The sequence below is a fragment of the Eurosta solidaginis genome, chromosome 5 (genome assembly GCF_040869045.1).
Source record: "Eurosta solidaginis isolate ZX-2024a chromosome 5, ASM4086904v1, whole genome shotgun sequence".
NCBI lineage: Eukaryota > Metazoa > Arthropoda > Insecta > Diptera > Tephritidae > Eurosta > Eurosta solidaginis.
Window position 1 is genome coordinate 3,360,988 of NC_090323.1, and position 24,083 is coordinate 3,385,070.

A 24,083-nucleotide genomic window follows, 5' to 3' on the forward strand; every position below is an offset into this window, starting at 1 on the left:
TGCAAATCATTGCTGCTAGATAGTTTTTGCTCAGAGGCGCTCCCATATGGCGTTGTTTTTTTGTTGGAAAATAAATCTATTTTCATAGAGATAAAAAATTTTGAAGATTTTTTGTTAGCTGTAATGATCAACTCATATTTTTTATCTAATATAATTTCGATTAAGAAATTTAGACTTTTTTTTTGGAATTTCGTTTAATTAATTTTAAGCTACTATATGAAAAATTTTCTTCATTATGTTTAAAGGATGCACAAAGTATCATAACACTTCATATCGTCATAAAATTATGAAGTTATGACGTATTTCGACACTGTGAATTCCCTAAATATATTATTTGATTTTTAACTTTTTACAGCATGTATTTAATTGCATTAAACGTTTTAAAAATATATTTTATGTCTTATATATATATATTTTTTTTAATTTTTCTAATAAAACTTTAATTATTGACGCATGCGCCATTATCAAATTTGGAATTGCTTTAAGACAACATTAGGGTGGCAGGGTATCACGCTAACGTTATCTAAAACAATTCTACAAACGATATGTATGTACATAATTACCTAATACTAGAACATAATTATTTTACCTTTTTTTGTATATAAAACTAGTACATACAAACTGTGTATATAGGTATGTATATATACGGTTTTATTAAGCTTTAACAATTTTTATATTTTTCTCATATATAAAACTAAGTAAATCATTCATACAAACATACATACTACATACATACATATATACACATCTGTATGTATATAAGTATGCATGATATTGCATTTGTATTTAACAAAAAAATTTGTTCAGCTACTTAATTAGTAAGTGGGTTATTCCATTTAAAATTGGCCACTGCTTGAAATTTTTTTTTTTTTGAAACTTTCATTTAGGCTTAAACAGAAAAAACATGCGAATTTCGGTTTTCCATAGAAACCCAGCATTAAGAGCACAAGCTGGCAACTTTTAAAAACACTTTTTTTTCGATTGAGCCTTTTGGGCGTTTAAAGATCGAAAGAAAAACAAAAATTGTATTCAAAATATTTTTGTTGAAAATGCTTGACGTCAAGCATTGGTCCATTTGTTATGGAATGAACCATATAACATTCAAATTTACACACACGCCTTTATATACATACATACATACGTTTACAGATAACTTTTTTATATACTACACATTCGTACACTGTTTCCAATCGTGCTCGTTTATACTAATTTTTTTAAATACAAATTTACACATTAATTATTATCTATTATATTAAACATAACTGTTATATCTTCTCACACTTTTTTAATATTTACATTTTTTCAAATATTTTTTTAAATATTCTTTTATCTATCTACAACTTTGCATTTTTTAAACTATTTTTTGTATTAAATTAAATTATATATTTTGTTTGGTGTAGAAGTCTTATAATTTTTCAAACTAGCAATAAATACAAAACTAAATGTTCGCTGATATAAGGGATCAACTTTCAATATACACTCGTATGTTATACACATACATACATATAATTCTTATTTACACACTTAAAGTTTTTGCACAAACAGTTCGAAAATTTGAAAAATATATCTGAATATATTATATATGACAACAAAAGTTGCTAGTTTAGCGCCAAGAAAATTTTCTTTATGGCTTTTCAATGCATTTTTATTTGTTTAATTTACATTTTTCTTTAAATAATTTTAACCAAAACTAGTCTGGTGTCTGTTGACTAGATATGTCCTCATTATTTTTATTTTTTATATTTTTCGCTTTATATGTGTAGAGTTTCAATTATTTAAGGCTACTTTTAATAAAAAAGAGGACCCTGTAGCTCTGCAGGTCTTTACTTGGCATGAGCATTTTCCTACCCGTTGTAGTAGAAGCAACCCCCGTCTGACCGTACTGCCACACACTTCAGACTTTATGTATACTTTTTCTAAACATCCCCCACATTTTTCAGATAAATGCCTTGAGAAATATCCACCGAAGAGTCTCAATGGGTACGGGAATAAGACCATGAGAAAGTACTTTTCGAATTGGGAGTCTTGCCACTGCCAGAACAGGGATGATCTTCTAAATAAAAGTTTATACAAAGCAACCTTGTATAACAGGGAAAATGTTGTTATATGAGATCAAATCCTTTTAATAAGAATTTTTTGTGTTTTCATTTAGTAATTATAAATAAATAAAAAATAAATGTGAGGCGCGATAACCTCCGAAGAGATCTAAGGCCGAGCTTCTCTTCCAATTTGCGTTGTGCTCCTATTAATTTCCCCTACAAATTGGCCGGACGGGACCTACATGTTTTATGCCGACTCCGAACGGCATCTGCAAAGCAGATGAGTTTTCACTGAGAGCTTTTCATGGAAGAAATACAACCGGAACGCTTGCCAAACACTGCCGAGGGGCGACCCCGCTTAGAAAAATGTTCTTCTAATTGAAAAACCTTATTTCTAAAATTTTGGTGTTACTTTGCCCGGGGTGTGAATCCAGGGCATACGGTGTGGTAGGCGGAGCACGCTACCATCACACCACGGTGGCCGCATTTAGTAATTAATCGGAATATAAAATGTAGCTACACAATATTTTAGAAAAACAAAGCAACCGAAGAGAAAAAATCAAATACATATACATGTATATTAGACTGGGTCGATTTATTAACCGATATCGCGCCATCGATTTTTCGATAGGATTTTGGGTTTTTTTTTCGAATTTGATTTTTAAGGTTTTGTTCATAACCTACTAAAAAAATTTTCATTTGATTGTAAAATTTTCATGTATACCCTGTCCGACCCAAAAATGTTCGCTAAAAACATTGGCGATAACAGTTTTTTGAAAAAAAAAAACTATATATGAAATTTTGTTTAGCAGGTCATGAAAAAACCTTAAAAATCAAAGTCGAAAAAAAGTCAAAAATATGAAATTTCGCAGGCTCGAAATTAATTTTTTGGGTAGGTGTAGTAGAACTTTTTTTCCTATCGAAAAATCGATGGCGCGATATCGGTTAATTTTCGTCCATACAAATCGACCCACCCTAATGTATATATTAAGTTAATTTTACGACCTGGCTCGAGGCCAGCTTAACTCAAAGATACATGTATATATTTCATATACCTGTATGGTCATTCCGTGTGAAACATATTAATCGTTCGAATTAACTAAGTTTGATATAGTTGAATCTGGTTCTTAACTATATTCCTTTCACGAATAACGTATCAAAATAAAACTGCTACAAATGAGAAACCTAACTGTTATATGATATAGAGCTGAAATGATATATGTATATAGTTTTGAACCAAGCAATAATCTTAACAAATACCTAACAGCTGTGAACATAATAGCAACAAAGATTAAATACAAATTTCATCAATTATTTTCTTTTTTTACTTACTTACTAAACCGATTTCAATTTTTTAAAAAAATTTAAAATTCCAGATTTTAAAAAATTTTATCTATTTTTTTATTTGTTTCTTTTACGAAAATCAATTCCATTTAAGTCGTAAAAATCATATGTTTTAGATATCTCAAAATTCACATTGTCTTTTGACGATTTTTTTTCGCAAGGTGATTTAGATTTCCTTCCATACAATATGTGTATAATTTCATCTTTTATCAAGGTTCAGAGCTGAAAAATTTTGAGAAAAAACTTTAAAAAATTTTGAAATTTTCAAGAAGATTTGCAAACTTTGTTAAGACTAAACTAGTTTGGACTACAAACCCGTCTACTCAAAAAGTTTTGAAAATTCTAAGTAAAATATTCGAAATTTTCGTGAAGATTTTTAATTGATTCTCGGATTTTTCTGAAAATATGTTTTTGTAAATTGGGGTGCACAATTTTTTGTTGTGCAAAGCATATACAGATTTTTCTAACATTAAATATATATCGAAAGAAATTAATTGTTAAAATGTGGTAACAATTTTTGCTGCTATTTTTATGTTCACAGCTGTACATAATTTATTAATTTCAGCTAACATTGGATTTAGCACGGAACGACCCACACATAAATTTAAAACCTTAGACCTAGAAATAATTGCAACTCTACAGTCGTTTTAATGGGTTGTTTCTTTCTTTTTAATTTACTTTTATTTTTTTACGGTTGTAAGAGTGCATATTTTGTTTGTGCGTTGTTTCTTTCGAAAATCGATGACAAGCTAGCTTGCCTTAAAATTTAAATGGAGTCAAGCAACGCTTTGGAGTGCTCAAGATTACTTGAAGTTAAAACAAAACGAGTTCTTATGAGAGTAAAACTGCCCAACTCTGGTTGAGGACAGATGCTTAAAAGCATTGTTATAATCTTCAAACTTAGTAGCTCTATTGGAATCTTGAACTGAAAAAGATTTTTCATAAATTACACTCGAGCGGTGGTTTCAAGTAGAGCTCGCTCCGCTTGCCTGGGGTTCATCACCCTATCACTGTTGCACTATTGCCCTTCCACCTCTACACAATACTTTCGCGATCTCGTGTACGCGTCGTCGGTGGAGGTATGTCTGTAAACACGTGCGGTGTATGCACACCACTTGGCACGACGCGTCGCAAAGATGCTTCGTTCGGCCGTTTCCCGCTACCCTGAATTATGCGCCATAGCCATGTCGTGAAAGTACTACCACTACGTACAGCTGCAGAGGAACCCGTAACAGATGAGCTGAAAGTGCGACTACCATCAATATCAGGCGCATAACTGACGCTATTGTGTCCCGCATGGGTAATACCACTTACACCACGACCACTATTCGCATTTGCTAGAGTTGCAATTGTCATATTAGTCGGTTCTAGCGTTTCCAGTGAACGCCAACGTTTCGTTAGCGCCATTATCTCGTCGGATGGCACTGTGAGCGATGCGTGCCGATGCAGCAGCGGTGATTGCGCATCCTCTTCGATCGTCATGCCACCATTACAGTTGTTGTTGAGATGCTTGTATGGTAAAAAAATGCCACTAGACCCACCACCAATGCTAGCGCTGACGTGGCTACCACTACGACGCCGATTCAGAAGTGTGGATGCTACAGGTACTATGGTCGGTTGAAGGCTGCCACTATGTCCATAACGTAAACCACCATTATCACGCATCAGCAAACCAACATCGTCATCATAATCTTCGCCATCTACATTATTCAATTCTGTGTCTACGTTGACATCGTCGAGCTCAATAGATTGCGTTGCATTCACATCATCATCACAACCGACGCCATTCATATTTACATTTTCAGTTTTGCTCGTTTTATTATCGTTGCCTGTGCTGCCGAGTGCTGCAACTGCATCTAAGGAACGGGAGTTGTTCTTACATAATTTGGATGGCGGCAATTTTGCAGGCTCATGTCGTTTTCGCAATTGCATTGGCATGGGATCAAGTGAGCGTGTCTCACGTAGTAGAATCGTTTGCGCGAGTGTTGGAGGCCCATTGATATCAGTGAATTCTTGTATGGATACGGAAAATGGGAGCTTTTCGCTAATAACGCGTCGATGTGGGCGCACCAACGCAAGCGGTTTGTGGTTGGGCGAATTGGTGGCAGAATGTGGCGCAAGATGTCCACCAACCTGCAGCGAACTTCCAACAATACTCACAACCCCAATGCCACCACTAACACTACGATGACCGACCCCACCACCAACACCGCCACTGGTGTTACTTACTCCACCGCTGCCTTCAACACTGCAACCATCACAGTAACCATTTAAACCCTCAATATCACAGTTCGTTTCATTATCGGAATGATCCAGCGTATTGTGCGATGCATGCACTGACTCGAGTAGTGTACAAGTCTCACCTACGCTCCCACTTCTACCACCACCTGCACCGCTATAGCAACCATAATAGGTCATCCGCTCCGGTATGCTATTGCCACCATTACCATTTGTTGGCGGCCGATCGTAACGACGCGATGACAAATGTGGCGAATCGCGTGCCACATGATATGCTGAGCCTTGTAGGCTGTAATTTGACTCGATATCAGCGCGCGGCACCATTGATGTACGCCGTGAACCACCGTAGTAGTGCATGCCTACGATGCTTGGTTGCCGTGAATCGCTATTAAATTTCGGACTCTTGCGTGGACGACAGAAGAGCGGCGGTGGCATATCCGTCATATCGACTGGTTTCTTTTGTATGGCTTTTTCCGTGGCACCTGTAAGCCAATAAGTGACCACCTCACCTTTTCCCTTCATCGAGACGAGACCACGTTCTTCAGTCATATAACCACCAAGCTTGTCAAGCGCCTCTTTGCATTTGCTTGATATGTGTATCTTTAACGCTTCACCGTTTGACTCCATGCGTGAGGCAGTATTCACTGTATCGCCGAAAAGACAGTAACGTGGCATGGTTAAGCCTACCACACCCGCAACAACGGGACCAGTATGAATACCGATGCGTAACTTAAGCGTTTCATTGGGACGATGCGCTATGCGATGCTGTTTGACTGCGTGTAAAAGCTCCAGCGCCATTGAGGCGATTTCGCCTGCGTGCAGATCACCATTTTTGATGGGCAAGCCAGAGACCTGGTGTGAAGAGTTAATAACAATATCTGGAGAAGTAGCGGGAAATAGTTTAAAGAAAAAACTTACCACCATATAAGCGTCGCCGATGGTCTCTACTTTATACACATCATAGCCCCGTATGATGCGATCGAAAACCGTGTAGAGATCATTCAGGAAATTCACCACTTGCAGTGGTGTACTTTCTGCTGACATGGCAGTAAAACCCACAATGTCACTAAAGTAGATGGTGACCTGAAATATCAAAGATTTTATTTACGAAATACCAATGCCATTTCCAATCTTGCTTACCAAATCATAGGACACGGGTTCAACGCCTTGACCCATTGTCAGCTTCTCTGCCACAGTGCGCGGCAGCATGCGATGCAACAAATCCTCGGTCTTACGTTTCTCCTCGCACAACATGCGCGTGCGTTCGGTTACGATATCCTCCAGATTGTTGGCATACTTTTCCATCATTTCCATCATTTGATCCATAATATTTTTCGTCTTACCACCACGCATTTTCTTTAAGCGATTTCTTTAAATGGCATACGAAAAATATATGGGAGGATCTCACGTCAACTGGCAATTTGGTCTACTTACCGTATAGTTGGAAAATCGGGGCGTATTTCTGGATCTTCGCTCCAACAATCCTTAATGCAATCTAGCACATAATCTGGGCATAGCTCGTGTTCTCTTATACACTCTAGTTCGGGTCGAAATGGAATACCACCAGCCATTGGCATTTCCTTTACGCGATCAACTATTTCCTTTGGTTCGTAGGCTAGCTGTCCGAATGGGCCTTTACGACTTACGATTTCATACATAATTATCGCAAATGCATATACATCGCCCTTTTGTGTACCATACATGTGTGGGTTACGCAGTAGCTCGGGCGCTTTCCAAAATTGATCTGGAAATTAGAGAAGAAGTTCAGGGTTTATCAAGGGAATGCGAAAACGGAAAATATACCTGAAAGACTTAACATAAACTTATACTTTAGTAGAATTTTGTTATCATATAAAGGCTGACGACGAGAAAATACAGAAATCCGCTTATTCGAAGGGAGAGGATTATTTAAAGAGCGAAATAAAAATCTTGAAAAAAATTGTTATTTTTAGAACGAAATAAATAAACTCCAAAAATAGCTCTTATTATTCGGGCTAAATTAAAAATGCAAAACAAAAACTATTACACACATTTCTGAGCGAATAAAAAAATTTAAAACAATCGTAATTTTTTGAGCGAAATAAAACTCTCAAGAAATAACTGTTATTTTCTGAGCGAAATGAAATACTTAAAAACGTAACTACTATTTTCCGGGGGAAAAACAGAGCTCAAAAATAATTACTAATAAGCGATGTTTATAAAAAATCTTATAACTGTAACTATTTTTATATCTCCCTTCTGCTCACTCTCTTCCTCATACTCACTTCTATAGTGCTGGTGTTCTCCAATAGATTCGCTTTCGGCGCAATTTCTCAGTTCATGCAAACCAAAGTCGGCCACCTGCAACATCCAACGTGAAGTAACAACACAATTTGACGATTTTAAATTGCCATGATACATTAGCTGCGAGTCGTGAATATATATCATGCCCTGAAATGTTTTAACAATAAGTGCGGTATTAGTATTAAGACCGTACATCATATCAAAGTTTCTGACAGACTTACCTTAATTAAATCGTGTATTAGTGATGCAATAAATAAATCATCCAATTTGATGTCCTCATTTTCGATTATATCATAGAGACTACCCTTGGCACAATAATCAGTGACTAGTAATATGCGTGTCGGCTCCACACAAGCCCCAATAAAGCTATTTATATTATCATGGCGTAATTCGCGTAATAAACGCATTTCTTTCATTATTTCACGTGAGATATCACGCTTTCGTGAAAATTTTAACTCCTTGATGCGCACAACAGCGCCACGTAAGCGAGCCGTCGATGTGAATACTTGATTTGAGCAACGTGAGCCAAACGATTGGGCGCTAACTAAACTCAACTGTTTTGATACGTTTTTGTTATTGTTTTAGACGTATGTGTTTGAGTTGCACAAGGACAATGCATATCAGTTGTACCAGGCATTCAAGCATACATTGAGTCAAGTTAAGACACGATTTGTTGTAAATGAGTTGAACGTTTATGACCGAACGTCGTAACGATGAAATTCAGTTTGTTTATTGTTGATTGTTGTATAGCAAAAATTTGTCGGGTTGAATGTCGCATACGGCAGACGATTTGTTGTTGTTTGATCGATGGCAGCAGCAGCAACATGTGAATGAGAGCAAAAACGCAAAGGAATTAGTGATGCATTAACAAAAATTTTTTAATATAAAGATATTGCATGCGCGAACTTCGGTGGAAAGCAGCGGAGCGTAACAAAATTCTAGTAGGTCACTTTCACCACACCAAAAACTTTCACACAATTTTGACATAATTTAAGCACAGAAATACACTGATTGGAGTTTTAGTGAGTAAAAGTTAAAATTCTGAACACATTAGCTGAATAAAAAGTATACAAATAATTATTAAATAACAAATACAGACAGTGGTAGTTTAACAAATTCTGCTGTGGTAAGTGGTGAATGTGACCAACTAGAATTTTGTGAAGCTTGCCTCACACGATTTTTCGTCTATGCAATGTCTCTATATTACATCGTTTCTGGCATTAACGAGTGTTGCTGCTCAAGTGGATGCTAACAGAGCGTATTTAATGAAGTGTGTAACGGTTAAGCGCTTGAAGACTTGGCTTGATGAGGACAGAGCAAAGGAATTTGCTCGTAACATCAAGTGGTAACTGATTGCAAAGAGTAGATTAAGCAAAACGCTAACCTAAATCAATGTTTCAGAAGATCTAGTAAAAAAATGGAATTAAGAATAATCCATACTCTTGGCTTTTAGCAAAGCTTCATCTTTACTTTACAATATCTATAAGTACCATCAGGGTGATTCCATTGCTAACAAGTATTATTGGCATTCAGTAAAGTTCTCTGCGTTTCAGAAGTATGTTCTCATACTACTGTTCAGTCAGAGTTTTTTATATAAAGTTAGCCGTTTTGAAAGAAAGAAATGCCAACGGCTTCGCTGAGCAAGTCTGGTGAGATGGTTGGATGAAAACCCTCCAGCCCAGGCGATATCAGCTGGTTATAGCAAAGAGAAAGACAAGAGCAGGACGGTTTGGATTCACCTTGGCGTTTTCAATTGACGTCAACTATTATAGAGAAAAAATTGTAGGACACGGCTGAAATCGGAATAATCCTTCAAAACTATATATGCAACAGCGCCATCTTCGTACATCATAGTTGTTAGTTAGCTAGAACTCAACGTATATGCATTGCTACATACTCGGCAGTACGGATTGCCACAAATATGATCCAATCTAATCTAATCTAATATATATTATAAATGGGAAAGTTTGGATGTTTGGATGTTTATCCAGACGTTTGTCTTTGTGACTGAATCACGCCAGAACGGCTACACGGATGTTGATGAAATTTGGGACAGAGATAATAGTCTATTGGTGAAATTTTTTTCGAACATGGAAAGGGGGAGGAGGTCCCACGACCCCTTCGAATAATTGCTTTTGAACAATTTTTACAGATTAAACTTTACGTATACTGGCCTTCACCAATATTACAGACTCAATTCGTGAAATAAGTCGAGGGCTTACAAAGTGAGCAGTGATACATCCCCCTCCCCCCTCCTCTCCCCCTCTGGTGCAAAATCTATAAATTGTTATAACTCAATGTAAATTTTCTCCTAAATCAATAATTTTTGGTATCTGGCTCATACAGATCGAGATCTAAAGAATTTTGGAAAAACGATCAGTGGTACTCTCCTCCTCCCGCCATCCTTCAATTGTTTTTATTAGCACGCTTTTATTAGCTTTACCTGTATGTTTCTTTGTAACTCTTCATTCGCTCCAACGCCCCTGCTGCCTTATTAACATGGATTTAAAATTATCTTCACCCTATTTGTAATCCCGTTAGGGTCATATCGAGACCCTTCCGGGATCATTTCTGGATGGTTTTCGGGATCCGTCCGTGATCCCGCCGGCGTCATTTCGGGACTATTTCGGGATCATTTTGGGACCCTTCCGGGATCATTTCTGTATAAGTTTCGGGATCCCGTCGGGGTTTTTTTTGGGACATTTTCGGGACTATTCCGGGATCATTTCGGGACTATTTCGGGATCATTTGGGGTATTTTCCGGCATCACTTCTGTATGGTTTTCGGGATCATTTGGGTTTCCCCTCCGGCATAATTTCTGGATGGTTTTTGGTCATTTCGGGACTATTAGGGGATAATTTGAGGACCTTTCCGGCATCATTTCTGGATAGTTTTTAGGATCCGTCCGGGATCCCGTCGCGGCAATTTCTGGAATTTTCCGAGACTATTTCGGGATCATTTTGGGCTCTTCCAAGATCATTTCTGGAAGGATTTCGAGATCTGTCCGGTATCCCATTAGGGTCATTTAGGAATCCGTTCGAGATCCCGTCAGGATAATTTCGGGACTATTAGGGGATCATTTGGGGACCTTTTCGGCATCATTTCTGGATAGTTTTCGGGACAGGATCATTTGGGACCCTTCCGGAATCATTTCTGTATGGTTTTCGCGATCCGTAGTGGATCCCCTCGGTGTCATTTCGGAAATTTTTCTGGACTATGGCGGGATAATTTATGACCCTTCCTGGATATTTTCTGGATGGTTTTTGAGAACCGTCCGGGAGCCCGTCAGGGTCATTTCGGAACTTTTTGGGGACTATTTCGGGATCATTTTGGTACCCTTCAGGCATCATTTCTTTGTGGTTCTATGGATAAGTCTGGAATCGTATCGTTGCCATTTCGGGTTTTTTGGGACTATTCCGGGAACTTTTGGAGACCCTTCCGTGGCATTTCTAGATGGTTTTCTGGATCCGTCCGCGATAGCGTCGGGGTCATTTCGTGAATTTTTCTGGATAATTTCGGGATCAGGTTATCAGCTCATTTAGTTCTTTTTTTTACTCAATTAAAAAATAAAATGCATTAGGCAGAAAACATTTTTTAAACAGATAACTTGATAAGCAGGCTAACGTGAATAGCCCATATATTTAATTTTCTTCTTGCGGACGGGGCCGCGGGTAAAGGCTAGTTGTTCATATATTCAATTGATATGCCTAGTGTGCTCTGAAAGGGCTTGTGAAATTGATTGCAGTATATTCCGTAACGTGAACCTATCATCGTATTTAAAGAGGAGGCAGCATCGAAAGTCAAAAAGTCCGGGGTGGCTAGGTTTTTCACCGTTCAAGTGTCGAGCTTCCGGTGCTGTCTATTGCGAAATCCAGTCTACGACGCTTAGCTTGGAAGATACATATATTTAGATATAAAATATTTAGATACATATATAGCATAGTATAGGATGCAGTGAGACCGTTCTGCAAGCCAGAAATATGTAACTATGCACTTGCAGAAATTCACATGGAAAAAGTGGGCGTAGAATCACAAGTCTTGGGGCTTTATTGACATCAAAAAGCTGTTTCCTTAGACCAATGTGTACTTAAGGTCGCCTTAAGCTGCGTAATTTTTATTTCAGTGCTCACCCCTTCCGAATAGCAGAAAAATAAGCAAGTGACATAAGCAAATCGAGCGTTGATTGTAGATACCCTGATTCAGTTGAAATTTAACACGTTGCAGTAATCCAAAGAAAGGACCATGCGCAAATTAAGTACACAGACATGCAGGTATGTAAGTTTTCAGTTACGTGAATAAACAAATATGCAATCACCTACAGAGTTTTCGTTTGCCATTAGCTTTGCCATGATGCAACCGTCACATTTCAATGATGTCCGAAAAGCAGCAAAATGTAAAAAATATGTACATCAGCGGACACTAAAATAGCAGTGACAATATACATATATCAACTTTCGTCAATTAAATTTAAATTTTTCCATTTCTATCATTCGAGAAAAAAAACAGTATGAAATTTGTGATTGAAACTACGCAGAGGAATCTTAAAAACGGTTTCGAAAAAACTCGAAAAAAAATTACAAAAGGCAATTGCCCTGGGCCTGGAAGGTTTTTGGAGGCCCGGCAAGGCAAAGCAGTATTGACAGTACTCTAACTAGGATTTCATAGATACATACATATTTTGTTGCTACAAAAAATTGTTTTAAAATTGAAAATCACTAAACTAAAATCATAAGCATCCAATCAAATACTCTGGGGCATAGTCATAGTCGAAATAAAATGTGATTTTAAGTTAGATAAACGTTTTTGACACAATTTTATATGAGATATTTGTTAAAAATGCTTGAACTAACTTAAAACACTTTATTCATTTTATTTCGACTATAACTATGCCCCTATCGGTTTGGTCGTATTGATTTTTCACTTTTGTAAAAAGCCAGCGACATCTGTAAATACAGGCTGATAATAAACTAGAGCGATAATTTGAAAAAATTAGTACACTTGACTTGTTTTGCGAAGCGCAAATTTGTGCAAACATATGAGTATGCCGTGGATAAGCTTACACAGGTCATTGATGAGTTTAAGAAGTTCAGGGATCAATGGTCGATCATACTTCAAGAATGTAAGGTTCTGGCAGGGAGTATAGGAGTTGTGAATACCTTCGCAAAGAAAAGAAGGAAGATAAGAAAACGCCAGTTCGATGAATTACCTGGCGAATCACCTGAGTGTGATTCCGAAACTCAATTCAAACATTAAGTTTTTAACGTTCTTTTGGACTGCTTGATTGGTAACATGACAAAACGTTTCGAAGCCGTAAATGACATTGCGATTAAATTAAGTTTTTTGTGGAAGTATCAGGATCTGACGGAAGAAGAGCTCAGAGAATACGCAGCGGCATTCTGCACGATTTATGGCATCGATATTTCTACGGATCTAATAGATGAAATCATTCATCTCAAAGCCATTCACTTAGCAAATTTGGGATGTGGTTCACTGCCACCATTTCAACTTCTGAACAAATTTCATGACTTGAAGATGGATGTATTATTTCCTAACATCTGCATAGCATTAATAATATTTTGCACACTTCCAGTCAGTGTGACTGAAGGGGAGCGTTCTTTTAGTCTATTGTCTCGCGTGAAAAATTTTTTACGTTCTACTATGAGCCAAAATCGCTTGACAAGCCTTGGAACATTGGCGTTGGAGTCCAGCCTTGCTCGCAGTATTAGTTTTGAATCGGTAATTTCCATATACGCATATCAAAAAGCACGGAAGGTTTTCCATGGCTGATTCAAGCTCTTAAAATGTACATATTTAGAAAAAGTTAATATAAGCAATCAAACAATGAAATCTAACATTTCATTTATGTAAGTGCTCCAGTAAATCTTATTTTATATGAAATAAAACTGAAAATGTGAATTGAAAAATGTATGTATGTTATGTTATTTTTTTACTGGATTGAGTTTATTTTTTAGGGGGCCCGTGAACGCGAACTATCCCAGGGGCCCGGCTCGGCTCTCTGCGGCCCTGATTAAAATACATATGTACATATGTATGTAGATATTGTATGTTGAAATCTGAGGAAAAGAGGATTTTCGTGAAAGTGTTATGATTGTGACTATACAAATGCGCCTTTGAGGTTCGTAACATTTCTCTTTCTTACCAAAAGTTACTCATACGCCGTGGCTGTCCAAGCGCGCTAACATGCCAACCTAATAAAAACGCATTGCCTTTGTGTAGCGCACGCACATAAACTACTTTTTTTGCCCGAACCGAAATAAGCATGCGTTGCGACAATGTAAAGCATGTGTGCCAACGTCAAACTGAAACTCCACGCAGAACAAGAATTGGAAATCGAGTCATTCAATTTCGGTTGCTCTCATACAAGTTGTATGTGCATGAGGCATTTTTGACAGCAAATGACTTGCGTGCGTTTATATTAGGTTGAGCTGGAATTCCAGTACCGTTATGTATATCGCATGTTAGCACACACAACCGTATTAAATGCATTTTTTTTTACTAATTTCTCTCATAAATAACTCACCTTACTTGGCGATGAGACAATATCATTCCCCGAGTAACCTTTTATTTCTGATATGTCAATTTTCCACAGGAGACCCTCGATTTCTAGCTCGATTTTCCATTTTCGATAAATGCTCATAGTAATGACACCTGCACAGAATAGCAGTAAACCAAGTACACCAGCCGCTACCACAGATGTTATGTGACGATCATCCTTTTTACAAAGTTCATTGGCAAAGCCGCACATGGGCTCGTCAAAAGGACGATCAGCGCCCGATGGCCAATCAACGCGCACAGAGCCATTGATGAGTTTGTATTCCTACTCGATTTGCATGAAATTATAAAATTAAGAGAGAGCGAAAACGAAAATAATTTTAAGCGATAGAACAACGGTGCTAGGATATAAAATACATATGAAATGTGAAATATTAGTTGACTCTATTCCTGTTGTGGTTCACACGTTGACAGGAGTAGCGCATTCTTTTGTTGTTTTTGTTTAAAAAAAACAAAAACGTAAAACTTGTAGTGCAACAATTAAAATAACAAATGACGACTCACTCACTGGAATATCTTCGCCTTGTTGAAAATAGGCCACCGGCACCATATGAAAATTACACGATACATTATCACTAAAATAATGTTTATGTGGCTTATAGGCCAGTACCGAGAAATTTCCCTCGGAATCACCATTCTGATCGATTTTTATGGTTGCCCCACTGATACCTGCAAAATATATATTATAAGCAAGATAAGTAAACAATCAAGCTAATAAATACTAAAATAACTTCATCTTAAAACGAACAATGCAACCATTGAGCAATTTCATAGAGATTTTGGTTACAACTTTGCTATATTTTTTTTTTAATGTATCCTCGAATTTTAAAATTTTCGAACATTTAAAATTTTATCACTGAACATTTTTTCACATATTGGGAAAATTTAGGGTGTTTTAAGACGGGGTTTATTATAGAGACAGTTTAAATAGAAAACAAAAGAACAGGAAAATAATATTGAGAATTTTCCGAACGATTAGTCACAGCCTTTATAATAATTTTTTATTAAATTATACATATTTGCTATTATAGAATACCCGAATTAAACATACTGGCTAATGTGTTAGCTGTTTTGACCTTTTTTAATATTCAATTTATTTATTTATTAGTCTACAAATTTAACAATTAATCAGACTAAGTATAATTACGGATTACAGAATAAATTACAGAAGCATACATAGTGAGCAAAATTATATTATAAAATATGTATATATATTATTAAATCAGTTGTCGGGATGGAGTGTGATGCGGAGCAACGATTTTGATTATTAGTGCTGTCGGAATGGACGTGATTTCGAGCAGCTGATGTATATTTCACATCCAATGAGTAGGGCTGCGATGCGTGGGAGGTTGGAAAGGACGTGATTCCAAGCCACCCGCCCAAAGTAACTGGAGCTGGTAACAGATTTAGTTTAACATGTTAATTTTGAATAAGTTGTGAGTTCAAAACAGTGAGTATATATTTTTTTATACTGTAGAGTGTCTCACAAGTATCAATATTATTGCAGTGACTATTGAAATCTTGACACAGACAACGAAGAGGTTTATGCATTTGAAAATTCGATCTACAGGTAATTAAATATAGCAGTTGGAAATACCGAGAGGGCCTGAAAGGGACATTAGGCATCACTTCGCCAAGCAGAAATGGACTGTTTATCATCCCTCTTAAAAGTTTTACCATGAATAAAACGCCAAGCATCTCCCTACGGCATCTCCCGGCTGCAGTAGGGCCGTAGATTACTTGATGAAACCCAGGGCAAATGATTTAAATCAAAACTTGCTTTTGGAACGATTCCACTTTTTCGCTATGAATCTGATAACGCGGGTTCCAGATAATGGAAGCATATTCCAATATAGATCTTACTAACGATAAAAAGAGTTTTAGTGACATAGGGGTCATTGAATTCCTTGGACCATCTTTTTACGAAAGCCAAAGTCCCGCTAACCCTATTCACACATGATTCGATATGTAATGGTCATAACCAGTTTGACATCATCAGCGTACATCAGCGGCATACAGAGCTTCAAAACATTTGGGAGGTCATTAATGAAGAGCAGGAACAACACTGGACCAAGGTGACTGCCGTGGGGAACTCCAGAAGATACCTTGATGAACTCAGACAAGCAATTGTTAAACACAACGGTTCTTTTCAGAGATCTTTGTATTTTATAAATTCGTCCTCCCCGAGCTGAAAATCGAACTCGTATGCCCTATCCTGCAGATCTAATACTAGGCTATCACTGCATTTGCTTGTATGCTGTTTACTTCAGTTTTTCAAAACAAATTTCTAACTTAAAAAAAATATTGTATAATTTATGAAATTTATTTTGAAATATTTTTCAAATTTGAAAAACTTATTTAAAAAAAATTTTACGATCTAGGAAAATTTCTAATATTTGCGAAATTTATTTTAGAATATTTTTTCAATTTTGTAAATATTATGTTAAGTAGAAAAACAACAACTAACCATGATAGTTATTTGTAATTTAATAAAATAAAATTGAAAATATTATTTAAGCAAATCTTTTGTGTTGGGAAAAGTTCAACATTATTTTGTACATTTCGTTTAAAAAATTGGTTGTGACTGAGGAAAATTCTGAATGTTTGTTAAATTTATTTTGATTTATTTTAATGTTGGAAAAATTGTTTAATTTTGTTTTTTTTTTTTTTTTGTTTGAGAATAATTCTGAAAATTTCGTGAATTTTATTTTGAATTAGTTTTTAACTTTGGCAATTTTATTTAATAAATTTGGTTGTGATTGGGAAAAATTCTGTATTTTTTTGCAAAATTAATTTTGACAATTTGGCGCCTAAACCTTGAAGGAATTTAGCAGTTGCCGAAATCGATCTATACAACGAGCTATGGCAGTTGTCAAACATTTTTTTTCTTTCTTATATCCTAATTTAAAATTTTTTCTATTAATTTTGAATTTATTTAAAAATTGTTCTTGGTTGAGACATATCGTCGCCCGCTTGCCAGAAGCATGAATGTGCCAAAATGAAAATGTTGGGAAATCGAGTTTCAAAAGTTTATTGCTCTCTCAAAATTAGAAGAATTAGTTTCTATTGTAAAAATGTACTTATATATTATACTCACACTATGCTATTTTAACTGAGATAATTGTTCTACTCGCATCCCTTCTATTCTCCGAGATTTAGCATATTCATTTTTCTGGCACAAAAAAAATTTAAAAAGCTGATATATTTTTTGTTAACACATCTATACAAAAAAATTAAAAGCAGTCGGATCAGGTTATTCTGCTATGCATTTTGACGAGCTGAATCCGAATAAGCTATAAGAATTGGCTCAACTGGTCATGGTATGGCCTTAACCTCAAAAGACGTAAAAAAATCACTACATATTGATTTTTAAACAACGTTAGGGCCAAACCAACACCTGCTAGGCCAGTTTCGTTGGCGGATTGGGATTCGGAGCATCACAGAACTTGGAAAAACATCCGCGGCTTTGACTTATCGAAAGTATGTATGTATGTAAATGAAAAAAGTTACACATTCAATTCAGTTTCATATACACTAATTTGTTTTTATTTAAGATATTATTGCAAACATAGAACTAGTTCTTATTCTCATCAGAATCAGAATCTTCTGAAATCTTGGGTTCGGGAAAAGCGTTGCCCCCAAGATTTTTATAAAAAGAATGATATTATTTTGGTATAACCAGTTTTTCACACAATTTTTCCAAGTATGTTAGTTTTGATTCAGGAAGAGGCAACGGCTTCGAATAAATCGGTTTGCCTTCAATTAAACAACTATTTTTTTTGGCATATTAAGCTATTAAAAATTCTTCATCGGTATAATTTTTTTTACGAATACCAGGCACGTATACCCGAACATTCGAACATACGAATATGTGATTTTCTTTTTTTTTTTTTTTCAAAAATTGTTTAGCCATATCAACGAATGTGTCATACAATGTGCCACATTCATTTTTCTGGCTCAAGTTTGTGTGATTGAATTATACATTCGCGAAAACGGCATTGCAAATTATTGGGGTTTCCATATACGTAGGAAGCTCTAGATTTAAGTAGAATCTAGAGAATCTATAGGGTAATGCAAAGAAGCCTCTAACGCAAACTCGGAAATATTGCACATTTATGGTTCTGGCTAACGGGCGACGATATATATAATACTCCTATATTGCTAATAGAAAATGCTCGCAATGAGTTTTGAATTCGAAATCAAAACAAGACAGCCTACAAAATTTTTGTGATTGTAGCAGCATAAGTGTGACAAGAAAAAATTTAAATTTAGGTACATTCGGTTATTGAATACAAAAACATTTAAACAGCGATATATCGGCACTCTGATGTTTGGGAATGTACCTAGCCTTTTGTAGCAATATAGGAGTATTACATATATGGGTTAAGATCAACTCTAAAGTTCTACGAAATTTTTTGTATTGTTTTTTTAATGCAAGCGAAAACTATCACAAGAAATATTTTTAGGCTTTAAGGACGTCATTCTGATAAAAAAATTGTGCGGAGCTAGAGTTTTATCTGAAACCCAATTTGGGATATACATAGAGAAAATTTTTTGTGATTGAGCTTTTCTTTAAAATTGTATTTGGCTCAGGATTTTTTGATAAAAATTTTTGGGACTAAGAGAAAGAAAGCTGTTTTCGAGATGTGTTGTTTTATTAAAAATCGTCCAGTTACAAACATATCTGTAGCATCTGAGAAGACGGGTACCGCTGCGTATACGTAAATTTTTTTTCTATTATTTACACAAGCTCCCGAAAAAATAGCTTAAGTTTCATTCTGAACAAAATTGTGTAACTTTGAGAAAGCTATCCTCTACATTTTTGTAGGCATGTAAAATTAACAGATTTTTATAATTTCAAGAAAATAGAAAATTCCTAAGGTGTCCTTAAAAGGAAATGCGTTTTGATCCAAAGGCAGTTTCCCACATTGTTTGATTTAAGATGCGATTTCTTCTAAGAAATAAAAATCTTATAATTATATACTCACTTTTATAAGTACGATTTTTAATAATAGTCTCTATTATTCTACTTCCATTACTAGCTACATCGTATATCACATCATCCGTTAGTAAACGCTCCTCCAGGCGCAGCAATTTATCCAACGCCCAGGCATAGAGCTTAACGGAATCATAGAGGTAAGCGGCATATATTGAAACAAACTGCAACAAAAAGTAAATTGTTGTAAAATACTGGAAACAACAAAATAATTTTCATAAAAGCAAATATAAAAAAAAACTTAGTAAATATTGAAGAAAGAAAAGCAGACGAAAAAGGTTACTATTGCTTCTAATTGCGGGCATTCGAATACTTAAAAAAAACATGTTTCAACAATGTTGGCAATTCACTGCTTATTTGCATACTATTAGGCGCCCGCAAAATCAACAAAAACCACGGTTCAAGCTAAATAGCTATTGCCGTTATTGGGCAAAATTGGCGCACCTGCGACCACAGCGCACACCCTTTACGTGCAGCCGCGGGTATTTAAAATTTACTATTTGTTTAATAAAGGCGTATGCTGCATTTAAATGTGAAATTTGTAGAACTTAGCAAAAAAAACATTTTAGGTGTTTTCTTATTTTATACTTCTTCTTTAATTAGCCATCGATATTGCGACAATAAGTACGGTGAAAATTTTTCAATTGAGTTTATCGAAGTTTCACTTTCGTAGGGCATGAGATGCAGAGACTATTTGATTTGATTTTTGGTGCGAGCTAGTTTACATTGTTTCCAAGACATTCTGTATTTTGAATGCTAATAAAGTCCCTAACAGGTTGGACACGCGTACAACTACTCCAAGGCGAAGTGTACGGGACACTTATAGTATGACGGATAAAAAAATCGGAAAAAGAAACGATGTGCTGAAGGAAATGAGTGAGAGCTGGCTGTTATGTGGTATCGGTTTGTTTGTTTGGAAAAAATGCGCTTAATATTATATGTGATCCGGCCTATGAAAAGGTGGCTTATGACTCAAAAAAGAAATTGCGAGAAACAGCTGTTAAAGATAAACAATGCATTTCTTCAGTTGATGTTCAGGATGAAAATATCATCTCCAGAACACTTCTAAGCAAGCGTATATATTCTCATTTTATCAACTACTAGTCTTGTGGGTTTCTCCTAAAAAATATGAAAAATATTTGAAAAATTCAAGTTCTAAAAAATGGGTCCCTTCGGCGTTATTCATATACCAGAAATTTTCGTATGTAGTTAAATAAGTCAGGGATATTGTGCCGTAGTAAGTGTTTTCACTGATGCGTATAGAATTTCACGATTATTGTTGCAGCTGTCACGAGTATATTTCGCTACTTTTTTCCAACCTCTTTCCAATAATCTTACGAGTAAACTCTACATAATTAACTGTGGTACCAAGGGATAGAGACTGCTTGGGTCATCAAATTGGTCCATTCGTGACCGCCTAAGTGGAGGCCTGGTCTGGCCCGACCTAGCAAGAATAACTATCTTATTTGCAGCCACTAGGGAATGTGCTCGAAGAATTGAACTATCTCTTATCTTGTGTACCAAAATCTTATAGGGGTTCCTTCACCAACTAAAGTAATTTGTGGTTATGAGCTACACTGTGCGCTTATGTAGGATCTACCGTAAGCAAATCAACAAGGATTTCTTCGCCTGCACTTAAATTTACCTCAAAACGCTTTCTAAGCTTAGTAATCCAAAACTACGTAAATAATATCAATAAGAAAACTTGATTAACTGCATTGACTAGCCTGCGTCGCTATGACAGGCGCAATGAGGAGATGCCGATGCGCTAAGTATACTGGTAAGAATACGTAGAGTTCAAAATATGTCAGCATCTTACGGAACTTTAAGTACTTCATTGTGAACAAACTGTTCTGGGAACAGGGAATCTATAAACAGACCCGGAGATAAGGCACTATGGATCAAAATTAAATGACGGATAAACTTGTGTTGGTATCATACATTAGATGTTTGGGGGAACCTAATGTGTTTGAAGATGTTAATCATCGAAGCTGATAATTTACCAACATCTTTGCATCTTTACTAGTTCCTTAGTGATACGAGTACCAGCAGCAAGGTTTTGTTGGGGTGACTACTTCGGTATGAAGGAGTTGAAGACATTTGAGAGAGATCTAGAGAACCTATAACAAAACAGCCGAAACTGCAAATACTCTCAATAGAAAACGTATTACTCAAACTCGTTAATTTAGAAAACTTTCATAATCTTACTAGGTACTATACGGAGCTTCGTAGACGAATCACCTAAGTAAGCTTAATCTATTGTTTCTCTGAGCAGGATGATGAAACGCTAGTCTACATGATTAACTTATGTATAGGTTTGAGTAGGAAGATAGAGACTCCCTTTCTTTTTAGAGTAACTCCTAATCCATTCGCGATATGGGGGCAAGACCCTTAAAACCTCTGTAGTACTGCAATAAATTGATAAGTCAAGCATAACAATATTAATATTAATACTAGCTGACCCAACAATTTCCAACAGCGTACTTACCTTAAGATATTTGTTATTGTAAAATAAAGATGGCACTTGAAAATCGAACGGCTTCTTTGCGTTGTATTCACGCACTCTGGCCGTGAAATTTTCATAACTGTCCGTTGGTGGCGTCGACGCCACGACTAGCAAACTGCGCGCCAATTGCTTGAAACTTTCCGTTTCATGGCAGACCTTCATCGCCTCAACATGTTCCGGTTTGCGTAAATACTTTTCGGCTTCTCTAAAAAGAAGTATTTTAATTTTGTTGTTTTCGAGGTTTTTATTGTTTTATCGAAGAAAGTTGCAGAAATTGAAAAGAAAAGAAACAAATAAAGATAAAATTACAAAAAATTGGTATAATAAAAAGTAATTCCATGCACAATACGACAATAAAAACAAAAACAAAGAAAATAAGCAATTAAATGTTAAATGATTTTTATTACAAGCATTGGGTGAGTTCTGGTAGACTATTTGGTTACTACAATAGATGTATATATGTATGTACATATGTATGTCGGCGAGTGTGGATGGGTGGATGTTTGTGTGAGTATGAATTTATATGCGTATGTGTTAGTGTGTGTGTGCTGCTCTACTTACTTTGGTGTATAGGGCATCATATCGACAAAGATGACCATGTATTCACCTTTGAGGAACAAATTGGCCGTTTCCATAGAGATCATAAAATCGACCAGCGAGCTCGATGAACCAAGGAATACATAGATGCGGGTGCGATTCATTGTATTTTGCACAGTCTGCAAAAGACAAAAAACAGTAATTAAAGAAAGAGACCATAAAAAAGGTTGCGTACAGCATTAAAGATGGTTGAAAACTTGAATGCGTAAGGCTTCAACCATTACCATTAGTATATCGCTGAGTTTTTCTTTTAGTAATATCTCTTTTAGTGGGTTACATGGTATAAATATTACAAGGTAAAACCGGTGAGAGCCGAATTGACGTTTAAAAAAATTTTAAAATTCTCATTGCTCTCATTTCACATTTTAATTTTTTTTTATTTTGGTTTTGTTTTCATAACAGAAATATAACAAACTGTAATATATTTGGTAATTCTATACGACGGCATGACACTCTTAATACACGTTCAAAAATATCAAGAGCGGTATCAAAAAACGCGTTTTGGATCCAGCATCGCGAATCAGACCACGATCCTCTTCTGCGGAATTTTCTTCAACAAATTGTTTAGAAATGTATCAGCGTCTGCGCCACGAGAAGAAAAACCCGACTTACCGCCAAGGTTTACGGAAGAGATACATATCTAATAACAATAACAACTTGGTGTGACATAAATCCGAGGAGATTAAGGTCTAGCTTTCCATCCAATTTGAAGGCTACGTATCGTGTATTCATTTTTCTACGAACTGGCTCACCTAAATACATGTTTTATGTCGAGCCACAACTTTATCTGCTAAGGCGGACGAACTTTTGGTGCCAAGGTAATGCCGAGGAACAATCGATACCATTTATACAAATTTTCTTAAATATTTTTGATGGATAGGCCAACACACTAGCTCTAGACCACGGCGGTAGACTTTGGCCGTGCAGCCGGTAAATTCAGCATCCACGAACTATCATACTCCAACTGAACGATGCTGTTTAGCTAAGCTGCGCAGGGCTACAGCGTTTTTGCTGGCGTGGGCAAGTTATGGGAAGATCTCCACTGAGTTCGGAGAAGCAGGTGGGGAAAGACTTTGATCTCTTTTGGTGCCCCTTGTTGGCGTCAGTTATCGCGAAACAGAGTTAGCTGGAGTGACTTGTTACGCAACGACCAGCATCTCCTAAACGGTTAAGAGACTGCTGATCTCTTATGAAGTGAAGTTTCAGAATATTTAAGGGTTAAAGACGTATCAACCAATTGATGAAGGATGAATGAAAAATCAATAGGGGTGGTCTCCAACATTCGCTTCTTAATTAGAAGAGGTTAAGAAGTAAGGTCTTTTCTTTTGTCCCTTTGCCAAAATAGGACGTGTTGAGGCATCTACTATATTGGCAACTAATTTTTTTGCCATATACATAAAAACGGATTTCAAAACTTGTCGAAATATTTTTTCACTTATTTCATAAGCATTTTATTTCTTTGGCATTAAAAAAGTGAAAAATGTCATACCAACGATTTTTTGTGTGT

General features: G+C 36.2%; 1 protein-coding gene across 20 annotated transcripts in view; it reads right to left on the bottom strand.

Annotated features, from left to right (window-relative positions):
• Positions 1-413: 413 nt before the first annotated feature.
• Positions 414-24,083, bottom strand: part of LOC137253736 (receptor-type guanylate cyclase Gyc76C-like) — a 205,591-nt gene continuing 181,921 nt past the window's right edge. For 17 of the 20 annotated variants that reach the window (XM_067791156.1, XM_067791155.1, XM_067791154.1 and 14 more), the window contains 11 exons: positions 22,541-22,695; positions 21,962-22,184; positions 19,466-19,637; positions 14,986-15,146; positions 14,446-14,742; positions 8,126-8,458; positions 7,886-8,051; positions 7,056-7,365; positions 6,762-6,990; positions 6,540-6,704; positions 414-6,473 (listed from right to left, as the gene is read on the bottom strand). In XM_067791156.1, the coding sequence (XP_067647257.1) occupies positions 4,419-6,473; positions 6,540-6,704; positions 6,762-6,990; positions 7,056-7,365; positions 7,886-8,051; positions 8,126-8,458; positions 14,446-14,742; positions 14,986-15,146; positions 19,466-19,637; positions 21,962-22,184; positions 22,541-22,695 (4,266 nt within the window). In that variant the 3' untranslated portion in view covers positions 414-4,418. Of the gene's footprint in view, positions 6,474-6,539; positions 6,705-6,761; positions 6,991-7,055; positions 7,366-7,885; positions 8,052-8,125; positions 8,459-14,445; positions 14,743-14,985; positions 15,147-19,465; positions 19,638-21,961; positions 22,185-22,540; positions 22,696-24,083 lie in introns of those variants that run through there. The other 3 variants (XR_010953874.1, XR_010953873.1, XM_067791160.1) reach the window with 3 other exon arrangements.